We start from the raw sequence: 19,019 nt of genomic DNA on the forward strand, positions 1-19,019 counted from the left end.
AATGTTGCATTGTTAAGAAATATAACAAGTATTCCTGCAAGTCAGTTTTTGCAAACTAAACATTGTAACCTGACATCCTAAGAAAGTGGTACTGGAACTCTGTTTTGAAATCATATTCCATTAGGAACATGCACTGTACTTGATGGAAGGATTACAGCTGTCTTTTATGGGGCTTTATTTTTCCTGCATTGAGACTATCATTTGTACCCTTAGCAGACTCAAGCAAAAGAAAGATATTTCATATTTATGTTCAACCATATAATCCTAAATGAATCCAAAGTACTAAAAACATCTATATGGCATATGTCCCATGGTGCTACTGAAGTGCTGTTATCAGGTTGGGAAGCAAACAAACACTATCTGGAGTGTTTTGCGTTCATTGGGAAAGAAAATTTTGGCCACCAAACACACCAAGCTTTAAGTACTGTGGTTCTGAAAAGTTCCAGCACCTTTAATAGAATCATAGAATCATTAAGGCTGGGAAAGACCTCCAAGATCATCCAGTCCAACTGTTAACCCAGCACTGCCAAACCCATCACTAAACCATGTCCCCCAGTGCCACATCTACATGTCTCTTAAATCCCTCCAGGGATGGTGACTCCACCACTGCTCTGGGCAGCTTTGACAACCCTTTTGGTGAAGAAATTTTTCCCAATATATCCAATCTCAAGGCAAATCAAACCAGTTGTAGAGATTGTTTTCATTACTTTGATATCTTGAAGCACACAAGACATTGTACTGTACAGCAAAATACAGAATGCACTGATGCAGAATCACTGAAGTCAGATTTGTAACTGAGGTGCCACTGCTCTGTAAAAAGCCACCAAGGATCTATGTATCATTTTCCTTTTGCTTTACCATTCCTCAACATGTAACTACTCAGTTCTCTGCAGAAAAAAATAGAGACAGGGAACACAGGGGCAGAAACTCAAGTCAACATTGTGCATGTTTTCTAGGTATTAGCTAAAATATTTACATGATTACAAGTGTATGTTAAGACACAAGCCAGCAGTATGGTCTTATAAACCGTGTCAGTGATGTACTCCTTGGAGTCTTGTAGCTCTAAGAATTTAGAGGGTAAATTCTGAGGCACTGTGTAAATTGGTATAGATTTACTAATTGACACTAGCAGAGAGGGTGGCCCCTTGGGTTTCTAAAATGCTCTTGGCTCATTCAAAGATTATACACACAAAGATTATATTTGCTTTTCTGCTCTTACTTGTTAAATGCATTCTTTATTAAATTATATTTCTGTAGTTAACTCTGTTCTGTAGAAGTGCCTGGCAGGTTCAGGCTCTTAATGCATCTTCCTCACTGGGGGGTTGTAAGGCTTAATTGTTCATAATGTATAAAAGCTTGAGATGAAAGGATTTATTTAAAAGCAACGTACTATGATGATTATAAAGCTGATGGTGATGTGTATCACACCTGCTGTCACACCAGCTTGAGCAAAAGCAATCTCTGCCTTTAGACTGAAATTTCTCTGGAACAGTGAGAACAATATCACTTTTCAGTGCTTCCTTTTTCCCTATTGAAAAATCTGGTGTCTTTTTCAAAAATCAAAATATTGAAGTTTATTATCTTTTCTTATGGATAAAACTAATTTCGTGAGATTATGTTAGGTAAATCCAGATATTGAGCTGAACATGTCTTTTGACACTAGGAAAATTAGAATAATTGCCAAAAAGATTTTTTTTTTTTTTTTGAGAAGAATCTGCTATTGTGGTGATATTTTAGCTACTGAAAAACTTTCTGATTTAAAGTGCAGATAAGAGCTGAGATTAATTGTCTCCAGTTATTTGCATTCTCTTTTTGATCCATCAACTGCAAAGGTCAGAGGAAGTGTAGGAGTGCAAAAGTTATCCAGACCTACCTAAGAGAATTCATTATTTAGTGTGGTATGTTTTAGCACTGGGTTTGAACCTCTCCTCCCCCACCTCTCCAACCCCCCTTCATTGTTCTCTTTGTTATTCTTTCTTTGCCTTGTATAAACTTGATCTGAATGAGACAGAATGCCCCGGGGCATTGCTTATGGGATGCAGGGCTTTTCTTCTCTTGATTGCCTTCTTGGCAGCATCTTTAGTGAATTCAAATCTTTATCTGTTAGAGACTGCAAGGTAAGGTAGATTCTGTAAATTGAGATTAACTTTGAATTCTGTTCCTTAATGGGGAAATGTCTATATCTAACATGGCATCTTTTTGATAAGGAGTGAGGGCTGGATGGGTATTGTGGGGGAGCTCTGAAGCTTCACCTGACTGAAGTCCTTCCTGTTGTGTAAGCAGAGGACTGTGATCTCTGGAACTGACAATTCCCATCCTCCTGGTGTTGGTCAATAGAATGCAATCAATGCAATTTGAAAAAGGAATTTTATTTCGAGTGGAGTGTCTTGGCAGAATGAGGGAGATTTAAAAGTTGATGAAAAAGTCCATTAGAAAAGGTTTTCAGAGATACCACTGTAGTTGTTACTTGTATAATATTAAGACAAAGAAAGAACACCTGAATTTTAGTGGGCTTGTTTAAAAAGACACAGCTCAAGGTCTCTTAATGTCTTTGTAAATTATTTGTCTTTACACATCCTTGATCCAGACCTGAAAATCCCATTGTAGTTTTATTTCCCATTTTCGTCTTCTCCCTCTGGGTATTGTCACCTTCAGATAGTTAAATGCTACCAATAATTCCTTTTTTTTTTTTTTTTGCAGCTATCAAAACAAGTATTTGTTTGCAGTTTCAGTTGTTACATTTGCAATAAGGTACAAGCAACCCTAAAAAAAATGTTGCTGAATGCAACATTTTAGGGGCTATGATGGCACCCAAACAACATACTTGCTTCCAGCTGTGAAGGAAAATGCTTTCTTAAAGTTTCTCTACAGTTTCAAATGACAGCGTTCCTCACATAGAGAATTACCATAAAATAATGTTTTATTAACATTTTAGGCACTTTTTTACAGCTTATTGAACATTCTGGTGTTTTTTGTAACAATGGTTATTTGAGGGTGCTTGGGTAGATTTTCATTTACAATAGAGAGAAAATCTCTCACATTGAAACAGATTGTTTCTCACTGGTAAACAGGCTTGTGCTTTGTTGGTGAAGGTGCCTGTCAGTGCTACAGGGCAAAGCAAGAAGAGTGAATTAAAAGGCTCTACAGCTATTCCATTAGAGGTAACCCAGTTAGTCTTGTGCTGAACAGAGTGTGTTTGTATTGGTTGGAACACTAGGATGAGAGATCTGTAAAATGTATGTTACTAGAAAACTGTTTTTATATTGTCTGAATATGCCATATATTGAGGTCAAACAGACCTCAGATTGCATGTACTGTTACTGAATTCAGTTTTTTTCAATGAGTTCAATGAGATTTGAATCAAAGTCCTTCTAAAGTTGTGACAATAAATCAGGCAAGGGAAAATACTTCTTTTGTGCTTATAGAACGTGCTTCTTTATCCTTAAGATTTATTAATCATAAGTGATTTCTAAAGAAACTGTGTTCTGTTTGTAAATATAAATTATTCTATACCCCTATGATAAAGCAACTAGGGAATATAATAAGCACAGTGATTTAATGCAAAGAAAAGTTCCAGCGGTGTCATGTGACGTGTTGTTCTCAAAGTAAATTTCAGTTTGGTTTTACAGTTTTAAATGTTGACTTGAATATTGAAAGATGGTGTTCAGTGGGTATACTGAAGAAATAGTCTGCCCTATTTTGTCGTGCTTATTATTAGGTTACTAGAGAGACAGCTGCAGTTGGCTTAAAATGCTGCACTAAAAATATTGAAGAGTCTAGCCTTGAGGAAGCAGAGCAGTAAAATGGCAACAGGAATATTTATTTAGCGCAGAATCATCTGGGGATGTGTGAGATGCTTTCAAAAGTGTGGTATATCACAGGACAAATTTTAGTATATTACTTTTGTCTTTTACTGCTTCTATTGATCTGTTTCAAATACATTTTCGAAAATTGTCACACGTGTGTCCTCAGAGCCATAAGATAAGCTTGACATCAATAAGGGTTTCATAGATGCCATTTCACCTATAGAGCAGAATGGACAAGTCCTGCCCATTCAAGATGCTTTCTGAATAAATTTAATTAAATATAGCTTGTTTGTTCATTAGGAAAGATTTTAGGTGAAAATGTATTGATCAAGGTGGATAACTTACACATTCAAAAGTCAGTTGCATTATTGGGGTAGTACAAGGGAAATTATTGGTATTTATCACTATGATTCATTGTGCTAATTTTAAGGAGTTTAGGTTTCATTTTTCAAAAGACTTCAGCATCTCCAGCCAAACAGCACTTGAACCAACCCTGAAAGCACCCAGATGAATGATCTGCTGCTTGCCTACAAATGGCCACAGCTTGATTACATATCAGTCAAGCAAAACACCAAGCACCAAGAGAATTTAACATCATATAACAACAAAAAAAGGGCCCACTGCTAAGAGTTCAGTGCCTTCTGAGAGATATGCCCAGCCTTCCAAATTCACCTAAATCTTACTTTTGTGAGTGCTGTGTGACAGAGCACTGGGTGCCTGAAAAGATTCACTGCTACATCAGCTGAAATAGCCTAGTGACAAACTCTAAAATATTAGTTCATCACTTTGATAAATATTATATGGCATGCAAATACATACATAGACACTCAAACTCATGCACATTAGGTGTGTATGCCTGTAGTTTCTTCCTGATGTATTTGTTACACTTTATAATCCTGCTATGGACTTTTCTATTTTGCCCCTTTTTTCCTTCTTTATCCTCACTGTGCCTGCCAGATTTGAAAGAATTCCTTTAGGCTTTTCTGGGTGCTTTGAAAAACCCCCATCTCCAAACCTTAATTTTGAATTCATTGATCTTTGTTCAGACTTAGCTCTAATACACTTACACGTTTTGTGCTGCCAGGATTTGGAATTTTGACTACACTAGGCAGCAATTAAACTGATTACGTTTGCAAAGTACCTCTTATTTGTGAAATTTCTAGAAAAATAATTCAGGAGTAATAACTTCACAATCAGCTGAGAGAAGACCTGAGATTTATAGGCTCTTCCTGGACTGAATAACCCTCATACATACCACACATAAAACCAGAAGCATAAATTAGGTTGGAAACCACTCACAAAAGTGGTAACTACCCAGCTAAGGGTTTGTCTTCCAGCCACAGATATGTTCTCATCCTGACTGGAAGACAAACCTGTCCTTCCCTTCTTGCTCCAACATGTGGGATGAAAATTTTCCAGGACAGTTCTTTTGCCCAAAGTTCATTCCTGCCAGATTTGTCCTTCTCTGACTCCAGCCAGCTGTAAAAGGACTCCAGTGGCATTTGGCAGACTTTTGTGTGAAATAAGTTGCACCCTGTATCCAGTGGATGTAGTTCACTGAACCAAAAAGAGTTTTGTACTTTTGTACTTTTATAGATGATAGTGTCACACTTGAGTACAGAGAAAAAGAGCAGAACCTCTGCTGCTCCCTTTGCTCCCTCGTTTTACTTGTGTGTTTTCTCTTAACTTTCTCAGCTGTCCTCTAAACCCACCTCAAGAACTGGTATCATCCAATTACTCTGGTATTTGGCTTACATAGTTGGATTGTTATCAACTGTGCCCTTGTGCATACTTGTCTGAGTAAATTCAATCAGCTAATGAAATTGTGGTCTTTCCATCAATTGATTATCAAATTGCTCGTATAGTTACACCAGCCCATCTCTCTTCCGAAGCTGCATATTTTTGTTTACCCAGGCAGTGCCTGACCCCTTCCTTGCCTTTCCTGTGTGTCCCTTTTTTTCACTTTACAGGCATTTAGTATATCTAGAAATAATTTTTAATTTATATCTGATTTATTTGGGAAGGTGACCTTTGTATCTCTTCATAATCAAGTAATATTCATTTAAATTTGTAGGGTAATTACTTGGTTTTGTTTTATTTATTAATTTTCTTTTACTAAAATATTTTTCTGTATTCAAGTACAAATGTTTTATAATAACTACTGTATTACACTTGGAAGTGAGAGGCATTTGCTCAGCTTCCATGCTGCAGTACCTGCTTTCCTATAGTAGCACAATGAGGTAGTGATACCAAAACTGGAATAATGCAGCTTGTGCATGTTCAGGAGCGTGGCATTTTCATGCTGCTCTTTGTGGAGCTCTGCAGTGAGACTCCCCCGTCCCTCCAACATCATCACAAAAATGACATATTCAGACTTAAAATTTTGGCTGTTTCTGTTCTCTACAGATTCATCATCAAGGAGGATGTGCATCAAAACTAGAATTCCTCCTCTGCAGAGAAATTATGTCTTTTTAGGAAAGGTCTTTATATGATAAAGGCTTTTATTTTGGTGGAAAAAAAATCTGTTGGCATTACAGAGGTCTGTTCACTTTGGCAGAAGCTTCCTGAAATCAATAGATTCTGCTTCCTTTACGTACAGAATACTGAATAAATCTCTTAACAACGGAAATTTGCCTGTGTAGACTTTACCCTAATGGCATTCTCACTTAATTTGCTTGATAAAACCTTTATGGTAAATTCAGTAACCACTCTCCTTTTTAAAGAGGTTTCCAACCTGCAAATAATTTCAGAGACAGGATCTACTTATGGGAATACATCAGCAATGTTCGATCCAGCCATGATTTATCTTCCTTGTGTTAACTTTGTTTGAGCAGGAGGGAATCTGCAATCAAGGTTTATAACTGCTAGTTCTGTGGTACTGGTGGATTCCCAGCCCCTCCTGCTAGATTTTTGATTTTGAAGGGTCTAAACCACGGTGGAAATCTATATCCCAGAGCCCATAAGACATATAACAAAGCACAAGCACCAAAGCAAGTGGCTTCAGGAAAGCCCAGGTGCTCCAGTTGATTTCCTGTCCTGTCACTGAGCTTTCCTTGTTAGGTCCTCTTTGTCCATAAGGCATGGATACAGAAGGGATGTAAAGACTTCCCTTAATTAATTTCTTCTGCTGATGGTGTAAAGGAAAAATCTCACTGTTGGCAATGAATGAATTTTGATAAAATGTTCTAAAAGGCTTCAGCCAGAGGCCTGACTATGAGAGAAGAGACTTCAAATAAGTGAAGTTTGGTAAAATTGCTAGCAATTGAAACTGTCTTCCTATTATTAGAGGTATTGAGTATTCTTAAAATTTAGAGTAGTGCTATCAGTACTACAGATAAAACTGTGAACTATTTTTCTAGCACTTAAGGAAAGTAGCCTTTAGACAAATATTTTGATCTTGTAACTATGCTCTGAGATTTGTGGGTTTGATGTTCCTATTTCCTACAAGCCTACAATGCAGGAACGAGAGGGTTTGTAGAATAACCATCTGGGGAACAGCAGGATAATGCTGGCACTCTTCCTTGGGGTTTTCTTTTCTTGCATACAAATATAAGAATGAATCACATCCCCCAAAGCCTGAGCAATGAGGACAAGCTTAGTTAGTCTGTATTGTGGAGGATTTTTCAGCATCTACAAAATTTGAACTGGACAGTTTAATTCTTTCCTTCTGCAGCCATTGCTCAGCTTCATCCTCCAACATCTGTGTAACAAGCTGGTGCCCGGGTGACTCCTGGACAGTCCAGAGTCCCTTCTCACAACAACCTGTAGTTCCTCAGGGTGTCCCTGTACCAATATTGTTGTGGTTTTTTCTTTTTTGTTTTCCTCTTTTTCTTGCTGTAAGTTGCTATGATGTGACATTTCAAAAGACTCAACAAGTAAGTGCTAGCACATTTGAATATGCATATAGGAGGTGTGTTTGGATATGGATATGTAGGAAGGAATAGAAAGACAGAGTTTTAGCCCATGGCAGGCATCCCCCTCGCTCTCTCCAAGATGGGAATGGCACACATGGCTATGCCTGTACATGTCAAGACCTGACTGCTGCACTGACATAGCACAGAAGCTCTAATGGGAAAATCTTTTACATGACCAGCCCTGTCTCATAAGCCTTTCTGTGTTAGAAATTTTAAATGAGAACAGAAGAAAACACCACCTCGCTCTGCTGACCTACTGATAGGATTTATTGTAAGGAGCAGACATTTCACATTAGTAAGTTGGTAGCACCCGTTATGGTGGCAAAGAAGGTGCATGAATGCTCTGACTGAAGCCCTCTTACCTACCTCTCCCTCTCAGCACTAATAACTTTCAGTGGACACGCATCATTGTTATAGACAATAAACCTCATCTTTTTTATGCCCTTTATGAATTCCTGTGAGAGTCCCATGTAGTTCTCTCCCAGTACAATGTGATGTATATTGAGGATAAACCATTCACTTTTGTTGCCATTATCTGCCGTTTTTTCCCCCTCTGCCAGAAATTTTAGTTCTTTTGATATTTGCAGAAATGCATTACTACTTCACAAAAGTCTGCTTATTCTCAATTTCAGACCAGAAAAAAAATGCAGATGTAGGATTTAACTTGCATCTTCTCTGAGAATGCTGAAACCAGAGATGAGCTCTGGAAGGAATCCTTTGAGTCTCATCAGTTTTTTATATATTTTGGAGCTATATTTCATACTTTCAGCTTTCTGCACAATTATGCTTTTCTACAAATATTTATATGTAAAAAATCACAAAATACTACTCTTAAAACATATTTCTCTCTTTCCCATACAGTAGAAATTGGCTGGTTTCAAATTAGAAGCATTTTAGAGGATTCCCATATGGAGTGTGTGCATTGATGAGCAGGAAGTGTTACTGGGCCAGAACTGTGCTTTCTCCACACTGCTGCCTTGCTCCAGTCACAGGAGTGCTTAGGATGTTCTACTCCTGTCTTCTCTAAACCACTGTAGCATTCTTCTCCCCGTGCTATCCTCCACGAAACAGTATGGCATGCTGTGAATTATATATTTACAGGAAGGCAGATGTGTCTATCAGTTCACACAAGAGGTATCATGGTGTGCTTTTTTTCCTCTAAGTGGTTAACAATTGCAAAAGATTCTTTTTATTGCCTAGTACTTTATTCACTTTATTCTTCTTTTAGTGCATTGGAAAATAAATCTTAAACATTTCTTCTGTTATCTAGCACTTCAAGCCTTTTCATAGCATTTGTAACATCTCTTTGCCAACACTCCATCTGTGATTTTAGCTTGCAGGAAGCACTTTGCAAATCTGTTATTAGCTTAGATGCAGAGAGCTGCTGTTTAAATATTAATTGTAACTTCCCTCGTAAATGCAGTCAAACCCACTGAGTAACCTGTGAAGTTCAATAAATGTCTGGGGAGGGGGGAGTGTGTTAGGGGTAGGGCCTGCTCTTAGTTGTAGCAAAGGTCTTATTCAAGTTACCAGTACAAAACAGATAAGTGTCCTGATGTCATTTCCTTTCCTCTTCTTACCTCAGTCCTGCTCCCTTCACACACACAACAAAAAGAAATAAAAAAGAGTAACATTCACCTGCATACTTGCACACTCAGTGGACTTTCTGCCTAACCAGCTGTGAGCAGGAGGAACAACATGACACAGTGCTTACATCAGTTGTTTCAAATCCTAGTTATTGGTCAAACACACTTCTAAAGTACTTGGGTACTGCTCTGTCAAGAATCACACCTCACCAGAGGCATTATCTTGGGCTTGAGCCTTTCTCTGTTTTCAGTCGTGACCCTCACCATTATTTAATTCCTTGATTCCACAAAAAATAAAATAAAATTCCTCTTAAAAATAAAAATTAAAAAAGCAAAATATTGTGTGTTTGCAGACATTTCAGTGAAGTGTGTTGGATAGAAGTGAGGAACAAAGCAGTTGACACCATCTGACCAGCCTGTGTTCTCTGGGTTACCAGGGCATTGTAATTGTAATGTGCATATTTGTATAATTGAAAGAAGATCAGCCCCATTAAAATCATATGATGTATTTTTCCCTCTCCTCTTCTTCCAGATGGTTACTAATCTTTTATTGGTGAGGTGGTTTGCCTACGGTGTAATCTGAGATTTTTCCTCTTGTCCTTTGAGTTACTCCTCTTTGTGTTTGCAGGTGGACTGAATTTTAATATGCTGAATTCTGTTAATTGCTTAGAATTTAGTTGTTTTTCTTGTTATCCTGCAGTACATGTTTTTTTTTTAAATGATGTATTACCCACATATTCCTTTTATCTTGCAGCATTCTGTGAAGAAGGATGCAGATATGGTGGAACTTGTATAGCCCCTAACAAATGTCTCTGCCCTTCTGGATTCACAGGAAGTCACTGTGAGAAAGGTAAAGTTTTACTGAAAAACACCTTCTTTGGTAATGAGAAATACGATATACTGAAGAAGTAATTACTTTCCATTCATTCATTCTGCTTGATATTTTCTCTCCATTGAAGATATGACTGTTCCATTTCTGCCATTTCCAAACTGAAAGTTAGTCTTGTTTGAAACTTTCTGTGTTTAATTGTATCAGGGGTTTTATCAGCTTTTGCTTCCTGTGACACTTTTAGTTAATTAGAAGGGATATCAAATGAAAAATATTTACTCCATCTGTTTCCTGTGGTGCAAGCTTCTGCTTTTCCTTCCTTGTTTCCTTCTGCTTTTTCTGAATTTGTTGTGCAAATTAGACAAGAATTCAGATGCTTGCTTTTCACTTCAAGTTATTGAATTCTCAATATTTGATTTTTTTCTAAGTCACAGAGGTTTTTTATGGAATCACAGCCTATTCCAAGGTACTCACTAGTCATGATTAGAGTCTGCCTTTTCCCAGATTTTTCTGTTTCAAGATTTGCTTCTGGCAGCCTCATAGTTCCACCTTTCTCTTCATTTCATAAAGAACTGGTTCCTTCTCTACCTTAAATGGCTCTTATTAGATTCTTTATAGAGGAGATTTGGGATTTTATTTTGGTTGGTATTTATTGATGTTATATGTCACTTAACTAACATTAACTAATCAGAGTTTTTTGCACTGCATGTTTTGTTAATAAACTGTTTGCACTTGTATTTACTGTTGGATATGAAGTGGGTTGTTAATGCAAGTTGCATGCTGTAGCATGGATGAGATTATAGCTGATAAATTTTTTAAGAAGAAAAAAAAGAAAACAAAGAAATAACTGTTAAATCATTGGAATCACTTATAACCCAGAGATTGTGCAGTAATTTGTGTGTTTATTAAAGTCACTTAAGCCCAGTTGTCAACAAGTTTGCTTTAAGTAGCTTCTGAAAACTGCTAAATCCTCTTATGAATGTAGTCAAATCACTGCATAATAAAAGCTCATATTTTCCAGCACTGTTTATGATTATTTAAGAATGAACTAGAACATTAATATTTTCACATCATCCAGAACAAATTTGAGGACTTGATTTTTTTTTTTGCCTATAGCCTTTGGGTTATTTGTTTCAAATAGAAAAAACTCCAGCCATTTGCCATGTTTTAGGTAGAAAAGCCTCCTGCCATCCAGCAGTGAGTGCTGGCAATATAATGGGGAAGTAATACAAGACGTTCCTACCTCAGAGCCCCACCTACCACAGCTCCCCAGCTGCTGATCCTTCCTGCTAGTTACTCTCTCCCATGAGTAATTTGCTCGTTCCTTTCTAAAACATCTGCTAGTCAGAGAGATGAGTACACTCAGAGGGATGCAGGATACTTGAGGTGTGTTTTATGTGTGTGAGAATAGTGCTGCAAAACCAGTACTTGCACTGCAAAACCAGTACCAGTGTTGCCCAAAGGTGTCCTGCCTACCCAGGACTTGAGCCCAGCTTTCAGCTTTCTCTGCTTGTGTTTCTTTCCCCCAAGAGCCTTAGAACATTCTTTTTTCTTATAGCTGTAGAGGGACTTTCGTAACTAGAGCACAGAGTCTTTAAGCTGTTGAAGTGATGGTTTAAAATTGATAAATGGAGGACATAACCAGTTTTGGCTCCTGTGTTTTTCATGCCTTTTGTGTTGTTTTGATCTAAAATATGAGTTAGCACACCAAGTAAAGGAAGCATGGCAGGCATGGTACTCTCATTACATCAAGCAATTTAGAGGTAGATGTCAGAAGAAGATAGCTTCTGTGAATAAAATCTATACAACTTGAACCAGAAGTCAGTTTATTTTTTTTCTTTGAAGATGTATAGGATTTACCAGTATGCTGCAAATCAAGATAATGATGGTAACTGAGAAACCTGACGTGCAAGCTGGTTTGAGAGTGAATAGGGCTTTGTGTATGGGAATTTGTCACATTTTAGTGGTGTTAGAGGGTTTGAAAACTTCAGCAGATACAGTCTATGTCACATGCATATTCCAGTAGGTAAGTGCCTATCAGAGGTACGTGAGAACAGCTTCAGCCTTCTGAGGGTGCACGTCCTGGACAAACTAAATGTTGAGAGTAGAAAGGTGGTGAACCACTTTCAAAGCAGGGTTTGCTTCCCTTTGCTTCCCTGATTACTCCTGAAGTATGTAATGCTGTCAGGAAGAGGAGGCAGTTCAATAAAGACTTTCCTCACAGTCTCACTGCAGTTTGCTGCAGTGTTTTTAAAGGGCACCTAAGTATTCAAAACCCATGTCTGTTTTGCTGTTGTCTGTAACATTAGAAATAAACACTTTGTTATATTAAACATATGGTAGCACTGCCTCAACCATTATGACACAGACCAAAGACAATGAAATGGTGGGGCATCACTTCAAATCAAAGCTTAAATGTTCTTGGCAAAACCTTGTCTGGTGGAAGCTCGTGGTGAAGTGATGCATATCAGAAGTAAAATGATGTGTTTTGGCAACATAGTCAATTTGCCACAGTGCATTTGAAAATGTCCTTCAAACTGACAACACAGCAATTCCTTATACATTATTTGTGAGCTGAAAGGACTCGTCACTGGCTAAAAACAGTATGACCCAAATTGGCTTCATCGCCATTTAAAGGGTAAAATGAGCCAGTAATTAGAAATGTTGTTGAAAAGCAGGTGCATTTACTTCTGAATATGAATCATATGTTACTCATCGTTTCTGACTGTCTGGTTGAAATGATGGTATTAGGTTAATTAAAAATTCTGAGATTTGAGAAGGGTAGGATTTATGCTGATAATTTACTTAGGTGAAATTAAAATACACTTTTAAGGCTTATGTACAAATACATAATTCAACATGCTGCTAAGAAGAATTACCTCTTGCCAGTTGCTTTGCCTGACATAAGGAATCATCTTAACATTTGTGGACTGTCTTTTCTTTTTGAAGGTGAACTGCAAATTGATATTCAGAGATACTGTTGAGTAATTCCTCTCTCCATTCATTCTTTATAATGCAGTTTCTTTAAGTGTGTGCTTGGTGCTTCTAACTGCATTTTTGTCATTTTCTATTTAGGATCTGATTCTGTCTCCAAATCAATTCTTTGTTTATTTTGTGTTTCGCTGACCAGGGCTGAAATCTGTGATCTCTGTGATTATTACCATTTGTGATCATATTTAACACAGTTGTGATATTTGTGTTGGAAACTTCTGATGTTAGAATTTTTACTGCCATTGCTGTATCATTCCAGCATGTGTGTGCCTGACAGCTGAACTGGAGATAGGCATCCTTAGCTGTATGTAACACTGTTGACTTAAGCCTAGGTCCATCCTTCACAGGTATTCCTGTTAAAGGTTTCTGAGAGACATTTTGGTGTGCAGAGAGGAATGCAAATACAGTACTCTGTGAGAATTCCTGGCAGCATGAACTCAAATGCCCTGGTTTTGCATCCATCTTGTATTTTGGACACCTTTAAAACAGAAAAACTCTGATCGTTCGTTGAGCTGCTTTTTTTCTGTCTGTGGATGAGCCACAGGTCAGTGGGGTTTTTGTGATGGTTTTTGGACAGGTTCACGGTTATCCTGTATTTCTGGAGCATTAACCACTGCCACTAATGAAGTGCTGAGGATGAGATAGGCAGGACAATCTATGATATCAAAGGCAGGAGTAAGCACAGAATTGAGTGCCTTGAAATTGCAGGCATTCCTTGAACACCTGCCTGCATGTGCTGGAGTTCAGCATGGGACTAAGAAATACCTCTCAACATCTGCACAGCTCTGGGATGGTGACCAGCAGTGGCAGAAATTTCAGCTGTGGGGGTCAGTTACGGTATCTGTCTGTACAAATTATAATTTTGGGTCATGAGCAGGAAAAGCGGAAGGGTTTGAAATAGTGGGTTCCCAACAAGGGGCAAGGAAAGGAAAGTGCAGGATTTTTCCAAAGGCTGTAGGAGGCCTTTTGGCAATGGTGGGGCATTGCCTCCAAAAGGGATTCAACACAATTGCATCACACCTTTTCTCCCCTGGCTCGTGACAGCTGCTGTCTGAACTGGTACACAATGAATGGGAAATATGTTTCTGGTAGATTAGAAGGATGTTGTGTAGGCTGGAGCTCAGGGAGGTGGATATTTTTGTGGTAGCAATACATGTGTATTTACAGTCTTTGTAAAGCAGTGGAAAACAGTTTTCTCATAGAATGATAGAGAGATGTCAAAGAATAACCTGCTGATTATAAACAGTCAGAAGCGAGGGTAAAACATGGCAGCTGAGCATCAGGGTGTGATAATTACTGGAGTTATTTTTTCGTGCTGTTTTGGGCTGTGCCTGCAAAGAATTGTTTAATATTGGGGTGAGAGGTCCTTTTTCAGTGTGTAGCATGGCTGAGAAATGTGCTTTGAACCCCAATAATTACATTGCAAGTGAATAAGTAAATCAAGCCTTGTGGTGTTGCACTAGTTACATGTGGATTGATCACAGATTCCACAGGTGTGTAATGAAATGTTGCTGTGCTTTTATCTTGGATATGTGATGTGTACATCATGGAAACAAATCTTCAGCTGATTTGTTTCATAATAGTTGACAGAATCTGGACTTGTTGTCTAAGAAGCTGCATACTTCTTTTTTTTCCCTTCTCTTCCCTTAAGTGGCTTCTTCTGGAATATACTATCTTCTGCAGTCCTTAGGGTAAAACTCCTTACAACCTGTATTACTTCAGACCCTAGAGATGGAAAAAATGTATTTCTGTGTGCCATTTATTTGATTCCTAAGCTGGATCAGTCTTTAGGCATGTATCTATCAAAGTCAAGGAACGTGGTTTAAAAAAATGAGCAAATAAAAACCAAAGCAAAGCAGAGAAAGATTTTTCAGTGAGTACAGTAAGCTAAATGCCAAAACTCCCTACCTTTCTCTATCTAAAATCTTTCATAAAATAAGAACTGAGCTTTATTTTGGGAAACAAACCAGCTGTGCAGCTGTGGGCTCAAGGCTTTACATGAGATTCTTTCTAAAGTCTCTAATTTCAAGGTGAGGCAAAGCCAGTATAGTGCAAGATAAGAGGGGTGAAGCGAATGATGCTTAGCTTATTACAGAAAACAGTGGTTGTGGTTGATATGTCACTCCTGGGGCTGTGACAGACCCAGGGAAAGCAGATGTTCCAGGTGGCTGAGGTTGTCCTGCTCCATTTGCTGCCGAGCTGTTTGCAGCATTTGCCCAAGTGGTGCTTATTGCAAAATGGCAAGGGATGATATCTTAATATGATGGAAAAAACAAAGCTGTCATTTGTAAAGATATCAGGGAATAGATCAAAGAATATCTACTAAAAAAAATCTGACTAAGGCCATCTCAGAGGATCAAGGGAACATCTGTCTCCAAATCAGCAAGTAACTCTCAGTGGAAGACAAAAGTTGTTCTGTCTCGCAGTGCCAGTGTCCCAGACCAAGAACATGGTTCATTGCCCAGCTGACCATTGCATGAGGAGATGACTCATTTTTTTTTTTTTTTTTGCTGTTTACTCAGCCTCAGATACTGTAAATTTTAGTTTTAAAAGCCAGGAAAAAGCACTAAGCAGACTAGGTTTGGGGTGGAGTTTTGTTGTTGGTTGGGGGGAGGTTTTGGAGGGGGTGTTAATGGAATATTTTTATCTTTTTTCATTGTTTATTTGTTATGTTCAGGTGTGTAGGTCTATGTGTTTTTCTTTGTTTCTAATTAAAGGAATAACTGCTATATTAATCTGTTATGTTACCTAAGATGATATTTTGACAAGTAACAAATGGTTCTAATGTTCTAATATTTTATTATTTCTGTGACTTGTGGTCATACGTATTGGATTTGCATGGTGAGGTTTTGATAGTGGGGGTGGCTACAGGAGTGGCTTGTGTGAAAAGCTGCCAGAAGTTTTCTCCTATGTCCAATGGAGCCAATGCCAGCTGGCTCCAAGATGGACCCAGCAATGGCCAAGGTCAAGCCCATCAGTGATGGGGATGGTGTCTCTGGGATACTGAACTTAAGAAAGGGAAAAGGTTACTGCACAACACCAGTTGCAGGTGGAGAGAGGAGTGAAGACACGTGAGAGGAACAGCTTTGCAGTCCCCCAGGTTAGTGAAGAATGAGGGGGAGGAAGTGCTCCAGGCAGCAGAGCAGAGATACCCCTGCAGCCCATGGTGAGAGCACAGGAGCTGTACCAGTTCAGAGCATCTTTGCAAGTGTCCTTCCCCCAAACATGTTCTCTGAGCCCCCATGTGCCCCCATTCCCACTAACTGTGGGCAACTCGTGGAGCCAGTTGGCAAGTAAGCTTGGAGTGACTTCCAGGGCAGAGGGTAGGGGAGGTTAAAGTGAGAGTTCTCATGTTTCCCTGGGGCTGGGCTTGCTGCATACCTTTGTATGAAGGAAAACTTATCTTTCTGGTGTAAAGGGCTGCTGGTCCAAAGGATTCCGTGCATTTCCCCAGGCTGTGTGTAACTATGCAAATGGACAAGTGCTCCTGATTTGTTTGATCATGTGCCTGGAAGATGCAGAGAAAGGTGCAGGGGGTGGAAGCAGTATTCCCAGGCAAAAATGAGCTGCCTGTCTTTCCTAGGTGAGAGAGGAGCGTGCTGTGAGGATAGCATGCTGCTATCCCAGCTAACCAGGCAAAAAAATGTTAGGGCTTCTCTCTTTGCCCTGTACTTAGCAGCTGGAATTCCTGGGGGAAAAGGGAGGTTTGCTGGTTCCTGTTTTCTTTGTTTGTTTTGGCTGCTGCTACACAGTGCTGGATGTTTATTCATCCATAAATTCTAATTAAGTACTACAAGAGGAACATCATGTTTAGAAAGAGACAGGTAAACTAAGCAGCAGCCAACTACGAACTCCAAGTATAAAAGCCCCGTGTTCCTGCTGAACTTCCTACAGCCAACAGCCAATACAGCTGAATTTTGTGCAAAAGCCTTGCTCAAACTGAGGCACTGGAATCGTTCTCCGCTGGAGGCCGTGTTGCTTTGGTCCTTTCACAAAGTGCTGAGTCCCTGACTTAGTGTTCATCCAGTTTGTCACCAGGAGCATCTCCTCACCTTCAGTGCAGGTACATTCTGCTTCAGGTTCCTCTTGGATTCTGAGGACCCAGGCAGGAGGATTTAAATTAGTTTCAAGTGGCAGAATCACCACTGAATCTATTAAAGGAAAGAGAGAGCTATGAAACACTCAAACTTCTGAGCAAATATTTATGTTTGAGCAAATAGAAATGTTCATATATTAATGACATCTCTGTTTTGCAACTGAGAAGCTCCCATACATAAAGCCTTCCTTGTGATGTGAGCTGCACAGAAGACAGTTGCTTTAAAATACCAATTTCATGATGAATTAACTACAAAATTAACTACATCTCATTTTGCTATGATTAAAAAAAAACCTACAAGTCTGCTTTTGAGTGCAGTGCAGTGACGCTAATTTATAACCTAGTTTGTCAGGACACTGTGACCCCTTTTTTTTCTTTTTCCTTTTCCCAGACAGATGTCTACATCAATGAAAAACAGTAATTCCACAGAGAAGTACCAGAATTAGGTAGCAGACTAGCTAAATATTAAATAAAAACTACCTCAGGCTGTCCAGCTGCAGGCAGTATTTAGGGAACGTTACTGAGTTTAATAAGGTCTTTGCTGCCTGACTTTTTCTTATTAATAGCCAGCTCTAGATTGGAGAATCAACCATGAATATTTAAATTTGCTGATAACCTAGAAATAAAACTCAAGGCTTAGTAAAACTGAAGCAGGCACAGAAAGGTAGCTATAATTTTTGAGACAGAAATCCTCTTGGCTTCAATGGGAATTTCACCTGAACAGAAACCTTAGGATCTGGTGTGACTGAATGAGATGAAATGAAAAATAAATGGCTCTAGTGAAATGAAAGACACTTAGAGTGGGGTTTTTGTGTGGAACAAGCTGTGTTACTTGAAGATACCAATGATGAATATGCCACTCTTAACTCCTCAATCTATGGTACAAATCTAACTAGATAATCTAGGAGTAAGATGCTATTCAAACTGAGTAGAGAATTCAGTATCTTTAGAAAATTTGTACAACTCTGAGAATTTTACTATATGGAGCCATGTTTCTCCTGAAGTTTAATACTGTGAATGCTAATGTATTTAATGAGTGGATCTCATTGAAGTTAATCAAGGTGTAGTGAGGGAAGATGTGCCTCAGTGATTAAAACCAGCATCAGAAACCAACTTCTTTTTGAGAAATAATGTGACAAATGAAGAGAATGGAGAAAACCAACATGCCAGTGTTGTAGATGTTATTGTGTGTTTAATTCTGGCAAAAAGTCAGTTTTCCTATGTTTTTTCTTTTTTCATTTAAGATTTTTTCCCCTGAAAATAATTATGGTATGGGAATGCTTTAAGCTGATAGAAGTGATGCAACGGGGCAAAAGAAAGTAAATGTGACCAATAAGATCTTTTCCCATTTTGATAGGAATTAATCACCCCACTTGCTTTCCTTGGGCTGACATTTGGAGGAAGAGATCACGTCCCCATTCATGTAATCCTTGGAAGGTGAATAAAATGGCTTAAATCACTTTCTTATGTGACTTATGTAGATTGCAGCTTATGTACAAAGAGGATAACTAATCCAATTATTTTGCTTTATGAGTCAGGGTGAAAATGTGAGTTAAACCCTTGTTGAAGGGAGTGCCATACCCTCTTTATTACCTGAGATAGCCTCTGTAATGTTGAATTTCTGTTGAATTTCAGTCCTTTAGAGTTTGTTTTTTTTTTTTTATAAGAGTAACACTCATGGTTTTCAGCACTCTGCCCCAGGAATATTGCATAAGTGGTACAATTCTACCCTGCAGTGAAGAAGCCCAGAAACCAGAGGAGGTGGCTCTTTGCAAAATCTCCTAAATTAAAATCAGT

At 38.6% G+C, this 19,019-nt stretch overlaps 1 protein-coding gene across 6 annotated transcripts in view; it reads left to right on the plus strand.

Moving 5' to 3' along the window:
• Positions 1–19,019, plus strand: part of NELL1 (neural EGFL like 1) — a 277,675-nt gene that overhangs the window by 203,171 nt on the left and 55,485 nt on the right. For 5 of the 6 annotated variants that reach the window (XM_051777275.1, XM_051777277.1, XM_051777276.1 and 2 more), the window contains one exon: positions 10,061–10,156. The exons of the other annotated variant lie outside the window; for it this stretch is intronic. In XM_051777275.1, coding sequence (XP_051633235.1) covers positions 10,061–10,156 — 96 coding nt within the window. The remainder of the gene's footprint in view (positions 1–10,060; positions 10,157–19,019) is intronic. 6 annotated transcript variants of the gene reach the window in all.

This window comes from Manacus candei, unplaced genomic scaffold (genome assembly GCF_025592945.1).
Source record: "Manacus candei isolate 608988 ecotype Guabito, Panama unplaced genomic scaffold, ASM2559294v1 h1tg000009l, whole genome shotgun sequence".
Taxonomy (NCBI): domain Eukaryota; kingdom Metazoa; phylum Chordata; class Aves; order Passeriformes; family Pipridae; genus Manacus; species Manacus candei.